General features: G+C 33.8%; 2 protein-coding genes across 6 annotated transcripts in view; one reads left to right on the top strand and one right to left on the bottom strand.

Moving 5' to 3' along the window:
* On the bottom strand, nucleotides 1-12,229 carry zgc:171971. The gene is given in 9 exon segments (NM_001109828.2): nucleotides 1-919; nucleotides 1,180-1,332; nucleotides 3,414-3,679; nucleotides 3,763-3,865; nucleotides 5,461-5,585; nucleotides 7,192-7,343; nucleotides 9,249-9,295; nucleotides 11,690-11,864; nucleotides 12,148-12,229. Coding segments are annotated over 8 exon segments (1,173 nt in total). The 5' UTR covers nucleotide 11,864; nucleotides 12,148-12,229; the 3' UTR covers nucleotides 1-766.
* Nucleotides 12,230-13,806: 1,577 nt separating this feature from the next.
* The window catches only part of zgc:110716, a 154,818-nt gene continuing 148,772 nt past the window's right edge, over nucleotides 13,807-19,852 (top strand). For 3 of the 5 annotated variants that reach the window (XR_015503456.1, XR_015503457.1, XM_087275070.1), the window contains exon 1: nucleotides 13,807-14,097. Coding sequence is in view for 3 of the 5 variants with exons in the window: in XM_087275070.1 (XP_087131196.1) it covers nucleotides 13,905-14,097 (193 nt within the window). In the remaining 2 variants the exon portion in view is untranslated. 5 annotated transcript variants of the gene reach the window in all.

The raw sequence follows: 19,852 nt of genomic DNA on the forward strand, positions 1-19,852 counted from the left end.
TCTTATTATAATTAGTTTATTGCATTCATTCTATAAAGCATTAATCGCAAACAAATATTGATTCAACTAGGTGTAAAATATGAATACCTTGTATTATTGAATTATTTTTGAATTTGAATTTTGTTTCCACAAAAATATGCAAAGCCTATTTTCAACATTGAAAACGTATAATTTAATATTTAATCAGCACTTTATGATCTGACCACTGTTAAAATTCTGAAAATTCAGCTTTACCATCATATGAATAATTTTAATTTTAGAATAACTACAGGGTGTCCGCTGGGTCTTAAAGTCTTACATTTCAAATAAGTAAATTTAAAGTCTTAAAGTCCTAAATTTACTGGAATATTAGTCTTGAAGGTCTTAATTAATTAATAAATTATTTTAAGCAAGTCTTCATTTTTCTCTAAAGCTACACAAATTGCAAATTAGAATTTGTTTCTTGATGGTGCAAGTAAGTTTTCTTCTATGCTGGCCATTAAAAAATCCTTAGCTTTTGGCCTATATAATGATATTCATGATGGTTATAACCAACTAGAAAAATGTTTTACTGTAATGAAACTTAACAATATTGTTTTTACTGTATTTTGTTCAATAAATTCAACCTTGCTGAGTAAAAACCTAGAAAGAAAAAAAAAAAACGTTTACCCCATCAAATGGCAAATATTAGCTTATAGTGTAACTCTCAGGACACTTAACTTCACAAATAAAACATTATAAAAACAGTTATTTACATCATTAGTTTAAATATGCCTGAGTGATCAAATCAGGACTTAGAAACAGAGCGAGAATCCGACGCTATTTTGGCTTCTTGCAGTAAAGTCTCAAAGTCGGGCGAACACACCAGCTTGTGTGTGATGTTTCCGAGCACGGTCATGTCCCCGGTAAGGCCCTCCGACAGACGCACACACACCAGTTGCTGCAGATATACAAACACCATCACATGAAACATCCTTTATGTTAATGAGAACTACAGTGCATCAACAAATAAAACAGGCTTCAATAATAGCCGTGAAAACTGTGTGGACAGAACTGAACTTGGACTTCAAACTCAGAATAATGAGCCCTCCTGTATATTTCTTTTCCAATTTCTGTTTAATATTTTTCCCCAACACATTTCTAAACATAATAGTAGTATAATAATATTGCATCTATTAAAAAGAGGATTTGCCAACTCACCTGCAGGAAAGAGAAGGCTGCTCCCTCTGAGACGTCTAATGTAACATTTCCCATGACCAACTGGACTTTACCAGACTTTCTGATTTGCAGTTTTCCAATCAGACCCTCTGAGAAGTCAGACAATACAGGAACGGTGCTTTTATCAGGCTTGTCCTAAAAAAACGAGATCAGCATAGCATTAACCCTCCTGTTGACACAGAGGGCTCCTATTTTACCCTTTTTGCATCGCTAAATACCCATCAGATTATTTATTATACAATTCAGAATATGTCTACTTTGGTGTCTGAGTACAGTGTAGCTGTTTTTGTAGCCTGTGCCTTTAATGCAAATTAGCTGGTTCACCCCACTCACTGCTCCCATTTGCATGTCTCATGATTCTCATGCATTACATCAGATAAACAGCAGTCAGTGATAGAGACACGGATGAAGCTGAAATACAGCTCATTAGTCAAAATTACCAAGTTAGCTTGTTTGATGTATTTGTGTTGGAGTTTATTCGAGCCTTTCTGCAATGATGAGTCCACACAAATGCCATTACGAAGTTTGCAGTACACAAACACACACACTACTGACACCAAGCAACTGGGGTGACTCTAGCTTATGAATTACATAGTCTACTTTATTACAAAAACATGCACTGTTTAATTTTTTTTTTTACTTTGTGAAACTCATTCTTGAGGTGCAGATGATCACAGGATGTTGAACAGATCTTTCTTTGCAAAAAAAAAAAAAAAGTGCTTTGGACATGTTTATATCTGTTACTATGAAAAAATGTTACTATGCGCATGCACATCAATTCGGTGAGCAATGAAAACCACATTTCTTCATCACGTTTCGGTCATCCTCAAAATCAACTTAAACGTTGTTGGATATCTTTTATGATCAATTTGCATTTGTCAGGTTGTGGAATGTAAGAAACGTGACATACTTTACCAGCTAATGCATGTGCAATAAGATCAGCTGCAAGAATACCTTTATGACTTTTTATCAAATTTAATTTATTCATTCTCCTTTGGCTTAGTCTCTTTATTCATCAGGGGAATGAACCGCCAACTTATCCAGCATGCTTGACACAGCGGATGCCCTTTAAGCTGCAACGTAGTACTGGGAAACATCCATACACACTCATTCACACACACACACACACACACACACACGTCGACGTTTAACACCTTGAGACTAAATAAAGGGCGTCAATGTGTGCACACTAAAGGCTGATTTATGCTTTTGTGTCAAACGCCGGCTGACGTGCACCTCTCAAAAAAATGTAACTACTCGTCGCAATGACGCGTAGCGCAAGCTCTGTGATTGGTCGGCTTGGTAGCGCTGACAAGTCTGGGCGGGACCGAGAGCCGCGCGAATGGTGCGAGCCTGATGGAGCGATTGTTTACAAGTGTGGAGTCCCACGAAGGAGCTCCGGATGGAAAGTTTTGTTTTGTGTTTACCTCATAGTTAAAGTTGTTGCACGTCCGCCAGTTCCTGCCTCAAAATGAGCGAGTTTGAGATACTTGTACATCCAGGAAGTGTTCAGGAAAAGCAAAACAGCAGCGAAGAAACTCGACACAGAGGAACATTAACACCTCACTGCCAACTAGCGTTTCGGAAGTGTAATACAGACCAACAGAGACAGCGCACAGAAGTATAAATGCACAGCTACGCGCGTTGCATGCACCGTGGGTCACGCTGGTCACTTGATGCAGAAGTATAAACCAGGATTAACACGAAAATCGGCAGGCGTAAAAGCGAAATTTTTAAAGAATTTTTTTTTTTTGACGCGCCACATCAAAAACTTCTCCCACCAAACAGATCGGGACTTTTGTTCACGTGCACGGAGCTGCTGAAGTTACAGTAAACAGCACTTGGAGACGCTCAAGCGCAAAAGTGTCAATATGAGCACACGTTGAAGAAGATGCCCAGAGGCGATATGAACGTGGAGCTGCTTATTGCTTTGGTGAACAATAATCATTTCATCACTAGAACTGGAGCTGCTACTTGAACCGTCAGTAACAATAAGCGTGTCAACTTTGTCTTCTTCTTCTGTGTTACAAGCTAGTGTCAGAAGCTTAAAGTTGTGTAGCACCATCTAACTTCAAGGAGTGATTTTGCATACTCTTCTGCTTGATGCCAGTGAAAATCGCTTGGGTTTGAATCCGGAAAATAATTTAAAAAAGCTAACGATAAACACAAATGAAAAACGTCCCGCTGTGCCTTAAGAGTATGAAATATGAACTTACTATAGCTTTAATATGCGCTGTACGCTTCTCTTCTGCCTTGCAATCCTTTCTGGTTTTCTCTGGGCTGGAGGTTTTAGGTTGACCAGGTATGGTATCTGGAAGCTGAATAAACAGCAGCTCTTCTTTATCTGAAACGCTGAGCTGCTGGAAAAGTTCTCCGACTGTTGGCTGTTCTGGACCTGCAGATGAGCTCCTCGATGTCTGCGGGTATTTCTGCTCAACTCTTGGTGAATGTCTTGGATTATCAGACGTAGTTTCTTCTTTAACTGCAAAGATGGATTCAGTAATTAGTTTTCTCGAACCTGAACTGTTTAAATTAGCAACACAAGGCACATAAAATGCAACTTACATGAACTAGCTGCATCCGTTGACAAAAAGTTGCATGACTGATGGAGTGGAAGTCTGATTGGTCTTTGCTTGGGGTCGTTTTTCAGTCCAGGATCATCCAAAAACTGTTCAATCAAACAGTTAAAATGATTCATTTTTAAGACTTAAAGGGATAGTTCACCCCTAATTGAAAATGAACTCACTGGGCCCTATCATACACCCGGCGCAGTATGGCGCAAGACGTGGCGCAGTAGTCTTTTGGTAGTTTCAGCTTGGCGCAAGAGTCGTTTTGAGGCGTTGGGCTACGCTGTTTAAATAGCAAATGCATTAGCGCTCATTTTTGCGCCCATAGGCGTTCTGGTCTAAAAAGGAAGGCGTTCTGAGGCGGACCGCTGGCGCGTTGCTATTTTGAGAATCTATAATAGATTTTTCATTAGACCAAAACAAAACTGGTCTAAACTCCGGCGCAGAGTTGCGCCTCGCTTACGCACTGCTTAATACGCACAAGAGAGCAATAGGCAAATATCTTTACATATGAAAAAATTTTAATATTAAGGATATATATAGTATATAATAAGAATAGATATAGAATATAAATATAAAGGATTAAAATATTACAAAACATATTATTTTCTAGCCTAAATAAAAATGAATAACCACTGCTTTTATGCCTTCTTCATCTCGGGAGGCTTTTTCAGTTCATTCAAAACAATTTGCTTTTGTATAATGTTATCATTATTAGCAGTATTATTTATTATATCCATATTTATATTTGTTTTATTAAAAACAAGCTTAGATTTGCCCACCTGTCAGGTTTTAGACCATATGGGGCACAGCATGTGTTTTAGGATATAACTCAGGTTTTTGAGCACATTTTGTTATTATTGTTAATTTATTCGTTTGCTGGAAATTAGAACTGAATTTAGAAATAGTTTTGAAATGAATATTTGCGCTTAACAAACAAAAGTATTTATTTATTAACTAATTGATGTCTGTGCGTAAAGGTTTCCCTTTCCAAGAGCGAATGTGAAAGTAGTTCCATTATCTATCATTCTCACGCAGTAGATGCTCTGTTTAACAGTTTTCTGTTAAAAAACTGTTAACTGTTTGCTTGTGAAATGCTCATTTTTTCCAGTTAGACTTACTTTGCGTCCTGTTAATAGCGAATGCGCTCTTGGCGCAACACAGCTGCCTCTTAAAGGGAATGGGAGATGACATTCTAATTGGTTTATTCTCAAAACACACCTAAAACTCATTAAGAAAATAAACTCAACCCTTTTAGAACATGCACCGCGGCGCAAGGCAGATTTCCCGTCCTTAAATTAGCAAAAATGCGTTCAGACACGCCCTGAAAGCATTTGCGCCCTGCGTTTTGCGCTCTGCGCATGGACCGTCAAAATAGAGCCCGCTATTTCTACTCACCCTCAATTTGTTAAACTTTATGATTTCTTTTTTTATGCTGAACACTGAAGATATTCAGAAGAAAGCTTAAACCATTGACTGCTACAGTAGGATAGACAAATCCTATAGAAGTCAAAGGTTACAGGTTTTCAGCATTCTTCTAAATATCTTCTTACATGTACAACAGAAGAATGAAACTCTAACAGGGTTAGCACAAGTAAAGGGTGAGTAAACGATGACAGAACGTTCATTTTGGGTGAACTATCCCTTTAATGAAGTTATCCTGTACATACAATAAAGGATCACTGTAACTTCTTACATCGTCTCGTGTGAGTTTTTGTAAAATTGCATTGTCGTCGTCCTCTGTGTTGTTCTTTTCCTTTTTAATGCATTTTGTGACCAGTGCAGGATCACAAGCAGTTAGGTTAGAGCTGCCCCAATTACCTACAAGACACAAAAACAGGCATCCCAAACTATTTTCAGCAAATATATTACAGTTGATGTCAAAATTTATAGCCCCCCCTGTATATTTTTCCCTCAATTTCTGTTTAATTGAGAAGATTTTTTAACACATTTCTAAATATATACATAATAGTTTTAATAACTCATTTATAACAACTGATTCCTTTTATCTTTACCATGACAGTAAATATTTTACTAGATATTTTTCAAGATGCTAGTATTCAGCTTGAAGTGCACTTTAAAGGCTTTACTAGGTTAATTAAGTAAATTAGGCAAATCATTGTTTAATCTGTAGACAATCAAAAAAAAATCTTGCTCAAGGGGCTAACAATATTGACCTTAAAATGTTTTTTAAAAATTTAAAACTGCTTTTATTCTAGCCGAAATAACAAATAAGAGTTTCTCCAGAAGAAAAAAAAATATAATAGGAAATATTATATACCCAATTTCTGTTTAACAGAGAGATTTTTCAACACATTTCTAAACATGATAGTTTTAATAACTCATCTCTAATAACTAATTTATTTGATCTTTTCCATGATGACAGTAAATAATATTTGACTAGATATTTTTCAAGACACTTCTATACAGCCTAAACTGACATTTAAAGACTTAACTAGGTTAACTAGACTAGGTTATTGTATAATGATGGTTTGTTCAGTAGAATATCCAAAAAAATATTGCTTAAAGGGGCTAATAATTTTGTCCTTAAAATGGTGATTAAAAATTTTAAAACTGCTTATATTCTAGCCGAAATAAAACAAATAAGACTTTCTCCAAAAGAAAAAATATTATCAGACGTACTGTGAAAATTTCCTTGCTCTGCTAAACATAATTTGGGAAATACTGAAAAAAAGGGGGGGCTAATAATTCTGACTTTTTCAGCCTGTTTATGTTATTTCACTTTAAAGACCAGGAAAATTACTTATTTTATTGACTGCGCTTGACAATACAAAAGAAGGCTTTGCTTCAGCAGAATAAACAAGTGGTTGAGGTTTGCTATAAAGTAAATGCTGCTTTACCCGAGTATACTGCTTTTTCACAGTATACAAATTTTTCACAGTATTTCCTATCATATTTTGTCTTCAGTAGAAAGTCTTGTTTCTTATTAGTCTTATGAAGCTGAATACTAGTATCTTGAAAAATATCTAGTCAAATATTATGTGTTGTCATCATGGCAAACATAAAATAAATCAGTCATTAGAAATGACTTATTTAAACTATTATGTTTAGAAATGTGTTGAAAAAATCTCATTTTCCATTTAGCAGAAATTATGGAAAAATTATAAAGGGGGCTAATAATTCAGAAGGCCTAATAGTTGTGACAACTGTATATCCCACTTTAATTATTCATCTAGACAGTTGGCATTTAAACTGCAGTATAAATATATACAAATGTTTAAATTAATTAAAACTCATGACACAATACTCATATTTAACATAGTACATATATCTTTAGACTTCTACTGTGCAAGCTAAGTGTAATGAAATATTCATTTGATGTTGTATAATGGAAAACAAAAACCAAAGGGAAAAAAATATCAGACATATGGAACAGTTTTTATCACATCTCCATTACATGCTTTACCTAGTTTCCTATAGGTGTCAGCAGGGCCCTGCTCAAAGATAGAGTGAGACTGAATGGTCTGAGGCTTTTCTCGTCGCTGTCGTCTCTCTCTGTGTCTGTCTTCCCTGTCTCTTCTCTCTTTTTTTGGTGCACTGTGAGGCTCCTCCTGTAACCTCCACAAAACAGTTTCAATTCAGAGTGATTTACACCACAAACAAATGAGTAATACCTGCTATTAAAATGCATTTTGGTGGTCCTGCTAAAATTAAAAACAAGTGTTAACTGACAATAATATAGAATATATGGGAGGATGTTAAGTATTGCGATAATGATATTTCTTGCAAAATAACATTTCCCTAGAGACATGGTACTATTTATTTTCCATCTTTTAAGATTTTTTTTTTTTTTTTGTAATGATCTTACTAAAATAAACTGGCAATAAGATATTTTTCTGATCTGACTGGATCTAATTCAGGCAAACAATAAAAATAATAAATAATATAAATAATAATAATAATAATAATATATCAGTGAATTTATCTATATTTCTATGTATATTCAGTGCTCAACATAAACAAGTACACCCCTCTCAAATCTCTCATTTAAATTATTATTTGCTATAGGAAGTTTTAAAATATTATATTTGTGCATATACATTAAATTAGTCAGTAATGAAGCTTAATATGGAGCTAATCTAACCAAATAACTTATGATAACGGTCCAAAAATAGTACACCCAAATGTTTATGTTAGAGAAAAAATGTATTTAAAAAAATAAATAAAAAGAGCAAAAAAAGAAAAAAAAAATAAATAATAGATTTTTTTTTAAATTTTGTCGTTTGTAATTTCCTTTCCAATATTTAGCATTATTTTTAATGTATTATCTTTCTATTTCTAATGCTGTTCGGCAACTAAAATATTATTTTAATAAATATATCTGTTTAATAAATCTGTTTTGTTCAAATGCATCAAAACACATGACCTATATTCACTGAGAAATTGATAAAAATATTCATTTTCAAAACGAAGTGTACATATTTATGTTGAGCACTGTATATAACATACATTTCCCTGCCACTTTATTAGGTACACCTTTCCAACTGCTCGGAAGCGCAAATTTCTGGTCAGCCAATCGCATGGCAGCAACTCAATGCATTTAGGCATGTAGACATGGTGCCACTCCTGTCAGCTGAAAAATTTGGACAATAGATGATTGGAAAATGTTGTCTGGTCCGATGAGTCTCAATTTCTGCTGCAACATTCGGATGGTCGGGTCAGTATTTGGCATCAACAACATGAAAGCCTCTTGTTACAAGCGTCCTACCTAGTAACAAAGGTTCAGGCTGGTGATGCTGGTGTAATGGTGTGGGGGATATTTTCTTGGCACACTATGAGCTCATTAGTACCAATTGAGCATTGGGTCAACGCCACAGCCTACTTGAGTATTGTTGCTGACCATGTCCATCCCTTTATGACCACAGTGTACCCATCTTCTGATGGCTACTTTCAGCAGGATAACTTGCCTTGTCATTAAGTGCAAATCATCTCAGGCTGGTTTCTTGAACATGACATGAGTTCACTGTACTCGAATGACCTCCACAGTCACCAGATCTCAATCCAATAGAGCACCTTTGGGATGTGGGGGAAACGGGAGATTCACATCATGGATGTGCAGCCAACAAATATGCACCAACTGCATGATGCCATCATGTCAATATGGACCAAAATCTCTGAGGAATATTTCCAGAATCTATGCCACGAAGGATTAAGGCAGTTCTGAAGGCAAAAGGGAGTCCAATCCAGTCCTAGTAAGGTGTACCTAATAAAGTGGCCAGTGAGTGTATATATCTATATCCATCCATGTGTGTATAGCATTATTAATGTATTTAAATATTTATAGTTATGCAATTTAGCCATATTTACAAGGCATATTCTAACTCCCAACCCCAGAACACAGTTTGCTGCTTTGACAAAATCTCCATTATAAAAAGCCCTATCAAAATGAAGAAGAATTATATTGAGCACGAGTACTACAAATACCAAACAAAGCAATAGAATGAGATCTTTAAAAATACTTACTCATCTTTACTTTTGCGAACGGAGTGAACATTTGGAACAAAGGTTTTCTGCAAGGGAAATAAAAACACAGCGAGTCAATTAATAATTGTTTGGTTCATTATTAAAGTAACACTCATATTTATTACACATGACCAGATAGTAATTAGACTAAAATTCTAATAAACTGACAAGTATAAACATAGTATGAGCCAATGACATGATGACCTAATTTGATGTCTGCATTAAAAACAATTTACAAAAAATTTAATTTAATTTAATATTAAAAAGAATGTTCAATGTAATGAAGTGTCTATAATTTGATGTCTCAGATTTTAGAGAAAGTAAAATGTCAAGAATATGGGTAAAATAATATTATTCTAGTGTAATTTAAAGTAACAGGTGCATTCATGTAAATTTAACCTGCATTTATTAGATAGATAGATAGATAGATAGATAGATAGATAGATAGATAGATAGATAGATAGATAGATAGATAGATAGATAGATAGATAGATAGATAGATAGATAGATAGATAGATAGATAGATAGATAGATAGATAGATAGATAGATAGATAGATAGATAATTTTAATGCGGCTGAAAGGGCATCCATTGCATTAAATATATGCCAGAGTAATTGGCGATTCATTCCGCTGTGGCAACCCCTGATAAATCAGGGACTAAGTCGAAGGATAGTAAGATGAGTGAGTGATCATGTTAAATTGTATTATACAAATATATCCTAATGGTTATGGTTTTTAAAAAAATGCGCTGCACATTTACATTTTCTTCATAATTTTCTCCAAAGCAGGTTTGAAACCATGTTTTTATTGTGAAAAGCACAATGCAAGTAACATAAGTTAAAGGAATAGTTTTCTGAATACTTTAAATGTAATAATGAACTCACCCACAAACCATTATACATTTCTTTCTTCAATTAAACAAAATTTGATATTTTGAATATGTTGAAAACCTGTAACCATTGACCACCATAGTAGGAAAAACAAATACTAAGAAAATCACTGGTTACAATGTGGTAAAGTTAGTTTTATTTTCGCACATTCTGACTTTCTCCTTAATAATATAATTTCAAACAAGTATTATTGTTTTATTAATGTTGTATCACCATTATACAACATTGTCCACAGCCAAATAAATAGTGCTAATGTTGTTTTGAAGTTACATGTGATTTCAGTCCTAATATTCCTGATAAAGTACTATGGTAAACAATACTAAGGTAAAGTTGATTTTGTATTCGCACGATTGTTCAGTTTTTAACAGCGACAACTTGTGACACGCTCCCTGTATTGTTCAACAAGCTACTTTGACTATTCGGTCTGAAATAGCATGTAGGGATGTCTTCAAAACAACATTGGCACTATTTAATTGCCTTTCGTTGTTCTTAATGTTTCCCTTTGACAGTTGTTGGCTGCTAATATTAATTCATTATTTAGAATTTGCAAACAATACTTTTCTCTAGTTATATTATTAAGGAGAAAGCATGAATGTGTGAATATAAAACCAACTTAACCAAGTTACCGTAAACAATATAGTGAGCATTAGGCATGGGACGATAACCGTTTTCAAGGTATACTGCGGTTTGGAAAAATCAAGGTTTTAAAACTGCCGAAATCTTTTGCTATACCGTTTCCTAAGGTATGTATTTGTTTGTTTTTTTATTTATATTTTAATTATTATTTATTTTATCTCGTTTTTTTTTTTTTTTGTTTAGTTTTTTTTTAGGACAAATCTCCGACAACAAAAACATATCTAAAGGTGCTACTTTAAATTGTAAAGAAATTTGAGTTTTTGAAACTAATGAAGACAGCAGAAGTCAAAGACTTGTTTTAATTATTTACTGTAGCCTGACATGTTTACTGTTGGAAAATATTTAAAATGTTTCTCAAAGTAAAATTTTTTGTATTCAAAGTGGAAAAAAAGTTAGTTTTTTACCCAGAGATTTAAAAAGAATATATTTTAGAGAAGTAATCACAATACTGTGAAACCGTGATATTTTTTATCCAAGGTTATCATCCCGTCAGAATCTTGTATCGGCCCATGCCTAATGATAATATCACAAGTTCTGAATGAACGAGCGAATATAAAACCAAATTTAAAGCCTCAATAATAGTTACAGGTTTCCAGCATTTTTCATAATTATTTATTTTGTGTTTAAGGTAAGGTAAGGTAAAACTTTATTGTCCCAGTTAGGGAAATTTGTCTTGTGATGACTGCAGCTGAGGGCAAGAGCCCAAACATGGACAAAACAATAAACATCCAAAACACAAATAAGTAATTCAATAAATTCAACACAAGACAGAAACGAATAAAGGTTTGAAACAAGGAAAGGGTGAGTAAATGATGACAGAATTTTTATTTTTTGCGTGAACTATCCCTTTAAAACTATCTTTTGTCTTTGTTAAAGATTAAAAACAGCATTAAAAAGGTATTAGAATGAGTAACCTTTTTAAATCCTCCCAGGGTCAGGTCTCTGGACCGCAGGGAGGTCAGTCTGCCTGGTGGAGGAGGATTGTGTGAAATTCTCCCTGGCAGTCCTTTAACGTTGCCCAGAGCAAAAGACGGTCTGAAAGTGGAAGATGAGCTCGCCTCTGCGTCCCCATCTCCATGATCACACATCCTGCCAAACACACAAACAACAAACCCTACTGAGCAGCGTGCAATATGTGATTACTCAGACTCAAACAAAGGTGAAAACCTTAATTTTCCAAGAGAAACGATCGTTCAAAATACACTGAATGTGCGCTGACTTGGATTTCAAGACGCGCGCGCCTCCATTTTGTTAGCAACCTATGCTATCAAAACAAAGCCTTTCATAGCACTTTATGACATTTAGACGGACATATTTAAAAATGCTGCGCACGGCTGCATTAGAGATAAGTGAAAATAAATACTATACGTACTTGAAATTTGTGTAAACTGCTCACATCATATCTGCCGAACTCTTCCAGCTGACAGCTACATCCTTGCAGGAGCATCATTGGTCACGTGATACGAGCCCTCTGTTAGGAAAAGATTACTCAGACATTATATTATATTATATTATATTATATTATATTATATTATATTATATTATATTATATTATATTATGTTATATTATATTATATTATATTATATTATATTATATATCATTTTTTAATTTTTACATATTATTTTATATATCATCTATATTATATTTTATTTTATATTATTATATCATTTTATATTATATTTATCACAATAACAAATTTTTTTTTAATAAAAATAAATAAAATACATTTAAAGTTTTTATTTGTCCATTTAGTCTTATGGTGTCATCATGTTGGTTTTGTTAATAAACTCTCAATTAATAAAATATTAATAAACTTTTAACTTAAAAAAATTATAAGTGCTGTATATTAAATAATAATGAACTAATTTTAAATATTTTGTTTTTAACGGTTATTTTATCTGAACAATAAATAAACATTTTGTTTCAAATCTATTTACATATATATTTATAGCTATTTTTATAAATATCATATTGTATTAGGCCTATATAATGATATACTATAATAACTCTGGACTGTATTTCATAAATACTCTTTAAAATTGTAAATGGTAAATTTTAATTTAATGCACAAACATTTTAAACATATTTATTTAAAGTTTATTTCATTCCTTTTATATGGTCTCTTTTGTGTCATAAAATGGTTTATTATCGGACTGAATTTTAAAACTACTGTCTATGAAATTTCGTGTTTTGTGTAAAATATACTCAATATTTGTAAAATACATTTATTTTGAATATTATGCATTAACAAGTATAAAATAAAACTAAAATGAAAAGGTGAAAAATAAAAACATATTTTATAAAAAACTGTTGTAAAAGTAACCACTTCAGTTTTGGGACACAGACCCCTTCCATCCACCCTTCTTCTAACTCATATTGAACAAAGGGCGGCACTCAACTTTTGGCTGCCCTCACTTTTTTATTCCTATTTATATTATATTATATTATATTATATTATATTATATTATATTATATTATATTATATTATATTATATTATATTATATTATATTATATTATATTATATATTTTGCTAGCAGAGAGCTTGTATCATTCCTGTTAGAAAAAGATATAATAATATAATATAATATAATATCTAGTTTTTCACAATAATGAATAAATATTGTTCATTAAAATAATGTAAATACATTTAAAGTTTATATTTGTGCAATTTGCAACTAATGTTTCTGAAATAATTTATATAGTTTTGTTTTTTGTAAAATATATTCAATATTTGTAAAATATATTTCTATTTAATAATTTAAATAATACACAATTAATTATAAAATAATAAACAATTTTTTTAATTTAATTTATACACTGGTATTGCCCCAAAAAAACTCTCGAAATGTTACTTAAGAGTCAGACTTATCAACATCATATTTATGGCGTAACAGGAGCTGAACGGTGTCAAGTGGGCACTTTAATAAGTTTTGGGACACAGACCCCTTCCATCCACCCTTCTGGCTCATATTGAACAAAGGGCGGCGCTCAACTTTTGCCTGCCCCACTTTATACTCCTCCGGTCGGTCAGAGTAACTCACACAGAGCCCGCGATGACTGGCGCTCACTCTCCGCGGGAATGATCTGATTTGAGGCTGCGGAGAGTCAGCGGTGCTCTGTGAAAGTCATGGCCGCTCAGTGCGAACCATTAAGCGGATACTTACAGCAGTCTGACCCGGGCTCCAACAGCGAGCGCAGCACCGACTCCCCGCTGTCCGTGTCTGAGGATGACTCCAGCGGACCCACGGCGCCTCCGGACCCCGAGTGGACCGAGGAGAGGTTCCGAGTGGACCGAAAAAAACTGGAGATCATGTTATTAGGTAAAAACCGTTGTTTCCACGACTTCACTAGCCATTTTAGGAGTGTTTAAAAGTAAAGCTCAAAGATTAGTTCTTTAAAATGTACGATTGTGTTTAATAATCGTGGAACAAAACAGTTTGAACAAACTAACAGCCTATTATTAAAGCATCTTCAAAGCTGATGTTCAGCTTCTCCTTTGTTCGTCTCCTACTGATAATCATTTTTCCATACAACTTTTTAAAAAAAGTTTTAATTTCTCTTCTAGAAAAGTTTGAACAACTTTCATAACTTTTTTAAAGTATATAAAAGAGTTAGGGGGGGGGGGGGGGGGGGGGGGGGGGGGGAAGCAAGAAAACAAGTATTCAGACTCCCTCTGAGATCTGTTTGCTTTGAATAAAGTTAGCATATAATCTCTTAATTTCTGCCGCAAAAAATCTTTATTTTTAGGTTTTAAGTTCCTGGATACATTTTCAAACACATAATTAAATATTGTAATGGTATAACAGTTAATTATATATTTCTAAGATATTAAAATACTGTGATATTATGTTTAAGTCAAAGTTTAGTTTCTCTTAAACATTGTAGTGATGGTTAAAATATATTTTAAGATATGTTTTTTTTATATAATTTATTTTTAAATTATTATGTATTGTGATATTATTTAAAGTCGGATTAGTAAAAACTCCCTATTTTGTCCCATTCCTGATGTAGGTAAAAATCTCAACCAATAGGGGACAGTATTAAAGCATCTCAGATTTTGACATTGGTCTTGATTGCTTGATTGTTGAGTTTCCTCAATTTGCTGAAGTAATTTTACAATGGCAATGTGTCCAGTTGCATTATAAAATCAGAGGATCTAATTGAAATGTAATTTCTGGCTTATTATTTTAATGATATGTAGCTTTGACAATATAAAAACTAAGTCTAGAACTGATTGAAAAATAAAATCATATTGCCTTTAAATTAAGAATCACTTTTCCAACTCATCTTTTACCATTTATTATAGCTATTATTATAAATTATTAAATTATTATAAATATTTATTACAACTATTGCATTTATCAAGAATGTCTTTATAAAAACTGATATAGAGTTCCCATTACTGGCTCTTTAGGGATGGTAAAACACTTTGAAGCTCTCTGCTGTAATGATTTATCCACGTCGGGTCATGCTTTCCGTGTTGTTTCATAGCTCTGAGTGAGTTCAGAAAGGGATCTCATCGTCTTACACACATAAGTTCAGTCACCACAGCAATCCTTCCTACTGAGGTCATTCAGCATCTCCTCACAGGATTTAACAGTGTATTTGATCGACCTCCTTGCTGCAGAAATGTGATTAGGAATGGCGGACATACCCAAAACAATCATATAACGATTCCTAGACCTAAATACTATTATTAATGCTGTGTTTTGAAATGACCCCTATAGCATGTCAGCCCACATAGAAATATAATAAATGGCAAACATGCAAGTTTTTGAAAATCAAGCTCATACTTAGATTTTACATTTCTAAAACATATTTTGAAATATTGCAGAAATGCCCACATGCCCACTTTTGTCTTTTAATTTTATGTGTTATATATATATATATATATATATATATATATATATATATATATATATATATATATATATATATATATATATATATGTGTGTGTGTGTGTGTGTGTGTGTGTGTGTGTGTGTGTACATATTTGTAATTGTAATGGTGGGGAAAAAAAAAAAAAAAATATATATATATATATATATATATATATATATATATATATATATATATATATATATATGTATGTATGTGTGTGTGTGTGTGTGTGTATGTATGTGTGTGTGTGTGTCAATATGACAATTTTAGCAATATTTTTAAATATAAGTTGCATATGAGGCATATTTATATAAATGTAATATTGAACTATGATCTTCAATGTTATAATTTGCGCATATGTATGTATTTATATTTAAAGCATATGTACATATTTGTAATTCCAATGGTGATATATATATACATTTTTATACATTTGATATACATATACATTTTTTGCAATATTTTGAGATATATGTGGAATATGACATATATTGATATACGCAAATTATTCATATTTAATCATGCATTCTATGAACTTGAATATTATAATTTGCAAATTTATAATTTCTATTTATCAGATTTCTGGATGACAGATTGCACCACGTTGTCAATAGATGCAAACTTCCTAGCAATAGTGTTTTTCAATCAATTTGTGTAAGAACAACTTTGGAAGAATAATTTTCAAATATTATTGACTCTCAAATGAAATGTCAGCATCACAGCTGTGTGCTCCAATAGCGCTTACTCCATCATATATAATGAGAACTTTTAAGACAACATTTAAGAGCGCTTTTATAAATCTCATTTTACCTCTTGGATGGGAACAAACATTAATCATTGCATTTTAGAAGTGTTTTAGCTGGCTCTACTGTAAAAAGCCCAATGTCATACTGGAATTCTGCAGAAACACTTATGAATCACATAAAGGAGGCTTGAAATTGTTTTCTGTTCCAGACAGGCGTTCATTACTGAATTTGTGTAGATTATGTTGAGCAGGAATGTGTTCATACCAGGATGACTTTACCGTATAAAATAATTGGCAGCTGTGGTTGCCAGATTTTCACTGATAAAAATACGGTATAGCCAAAACCGTAAAACTGCTGTCTCAGTATGTTTCTCTGCTTGTGGGAAACGTTGTTTGTAATGAGCGTTGGTTCATCATGACACTTTCTCATCCACACATGCTTATGGTTGTGTTTTTGTCTGTGTAGCAAAGTTATGCTGTGTAGATGTTAGTACTTCAAAACATTGATGTATGTCAAAAAGGAAATACGGTAATTTACCGGTATTTTAATAAATGTAATTTACTGTAGGCGAGACGGTGGCTCAGTGGTTAGCACTGTCACTTCACAGCAAGAAGATTGCTGGTTCGAATCCCAGCTGGGCCTGTTGGCATTTCTGTGTGGAGTTTGTATGTTCTCCCTGTGTTGGTGTGGGTTTCCTCCTGGTGCTCAGGTTTGCCCCATAAGTCCAAAGACATGTGCTATAGGTGAACTGAATAAGCTAATAATGGGTGTTTTCCAGTACTGGGTTGCAGCTGGATAGACATCCGCTGTGTAAAACATATGCCGGATAAGTTGGTGGATCATTCCGCTGTGGTGACCACTGATGAATAAAGGGACTAAGCTGAAGGAAAATTATTGAATGAATAATTTAGCGTAAATTTGACAGATTTTTTTACTTACACTCTAAATAATTGTTTTACCTCAAGTTTGGGTCAAAAATTGACCAACTTAACCATCAGGTTAAAAAGTATAGGTTAAATATTATTTTAAATCAACCCATTGTTGTTTCTTCATATTTGCCTAAGTTAAAGGGGACCTATTATGCAAAAATCATGATAAAAAAATTTGATTTTTTATAATCACACTTTGATTGAAATTCTCCCTTTGTATGTGTCATCATAGGCAGAGCTCGAAATTGTGACCAAAATTTTGTTTATGCGACCTCAAACTATATTTGGGAGCATTTGTGCGAGTGCATAAAATTGTTGTGTGCGACCAGTTTTTACTGCAAAATGTTCACCATATGCGCAGATTTAGGAGACATTCACGCAGAGTGCATCTTTGCACATGAAACGGAAAACGCACCACCCTGGAATGGTTTAAAACAGTCGTCATGTCAACTTGCTGCAGTAAACAAATCCCACAATCCCCTTTGCGCTATTCTTATTGGCCCACTGCTTTAGAACTGAACGCGAATGATTGGTTAATATCAGTTGTCAATCACTCAGATGACAGGGAGAGCTACAACCGCGAAAATGTAAAGCGCTGAAGACGAGAACGAAAATAACACTGACAGATTTGGTTTTGGAAACCATCTAAAGTTACAAATAATGACACACCTTAGTAGTGATCATGTGGTGAATGTTAATCCACCATCTACACTTTTCAAAGAGTGGATAAAAGACTTCCATTGGCTTCAAGTCCGCTATGAACAGTCTGTGGGATGGAATTTTAAGGTAACTGTTTGCCACATCTAGCACGAGAGCTTCTGTTTAATCCTTGATTTTATCGCCAGATGCTGTATGCCGTGCAAGTGGCAGTTATATGTAAAATTTAACATCCAACCACCATCGCAAACGGGCTTGCACTGAGTAAACTAACATCGCTACTCATGGCGTATGCATATATTAAGGTACAGTTTACAGTATGTCAAAAGCATCAGTGCAGTATCAGACACCACCCGTGATAACAGCAAAGTTGTATCGTTAACAGATTAATTCATGTCAAGCAGTGTGTGCAGGGCTGGTGAGCGCTCTGTGTAACTTTTGGTCACTCAGTTCTGTTATAAAAATATACTTTCTTGTGATAACGGGATTTCGTTGAGACATATTTTCCTCAAGCGTGCATATATATTGTTTGCTTGTTAGTTTGATTAGTGTTGATTTCAAATGCAATAAATCTGTTTGTATAAAACGTGTAGTAAATGTGCCTATAATTGGTGGGTGCACCTACATTTTTAAAGTTAGGAGCACCGGTGCTACCAAGCAAAAAGGTTAATTTTGAGCCCTCATAGGGGGAAACCTTGCCCATTAATGATGATCTCTCCCATATTAGCGTAAGATGTCAGTCTTGTTTTTAAATCTGCCACTATGCTGACACATAGGCATTAATAGCTCCGCCTTCTTCTGAAAAGAGCACAATCTTATTTGAATTTAAAGTGAAAGCCACCAAAATGAAGCAATTAGGATCAAAGCCTAAAAGGGGCAGTTTCAATGAGTTATGAAACATTATCTGCGAAATATTTGAAGTTAAAACTTCCCAAACACACTCTAGGGACATCACAGACTTATTTTACATCTTGTAAAAAGGGGCATAATAGGTCCCGTTTAAAACAAGCCAGAGTTTTTTTAGGAGCGTATGTAGATAGGATTTTACATTAGTTTAGCAGATGCTTTTCTTCAAAGCAGCTTATGGATGAGGAATACAACAATTTGCCCTGATGAAATAAATAACAAATAAACATGACTGAAGCTTGCGATACAAGGATTCAGTCATTGTTTAGAAAAGTGCAAGCTAGAACAGAGGAGGATTAATAAAAAGTGACAGCATAGAGGATTTGTATTTATTTTTTCCCCCTGCAGGATACAGTTAAGTGATCACGGAAGAGATGATTTTTCAGCTGTCTCTCCAATATTGTCAGGGATTCTGCATTTTGGTAAGATCAGATCATTCCTCTAGCATAAGGAACAGTAAACAGAAATGTTCTGGAAAGTGAAAAGTGTATTATTTAAAGGGCACCTATGATGAAAATCAACTTTTGTAAGCTGTTTGGACAGAACTGCATGAATGTATAGTGTGTCCACTGTCATACTGGAGTGATATAAAGACAATAAGTCTCTTTTTAAAATTTCCTGATGTTAAAATAGGATCTAAATTCCTCCCATTTTGAAGCCGACCACAATGTGACGTAGTAGTGCGGTTTCCCCGTCCAACGAATAATCATATCCACAAGACAGGAGGTGCGCAAAGCAACTGGGATTTAAAGATCTGTTCAGCTCTCTGTGATCATCTGCACCTCAAGAATGAGTTTTACAAGGTTAAAACGTTTACTAAAATGTCAATAAAGTCACTTTGTTAAACTGTAGAGTTCAATTTTTAACATCAAAAGTCAACAAAGCAGTGATGAGGGTCCCGTAATGCGATACACAACCGTAAATATGTACACACAAAATATGGAAACTGTTTATG

This window comes from Danio rerio, chromosome 12 (genome assembly GCF_052040795.2).
Source record: "Danio rerio strain M-AB ecotype USA chromosome 12, GRCz13ab, whole genome shotgun sequence".
Lineage (NCBI taxonomy): Eukaryota > Metazoa > Chordata > Actinopteri > Cypriniformes > Danionidae > Danio > Danio rerio.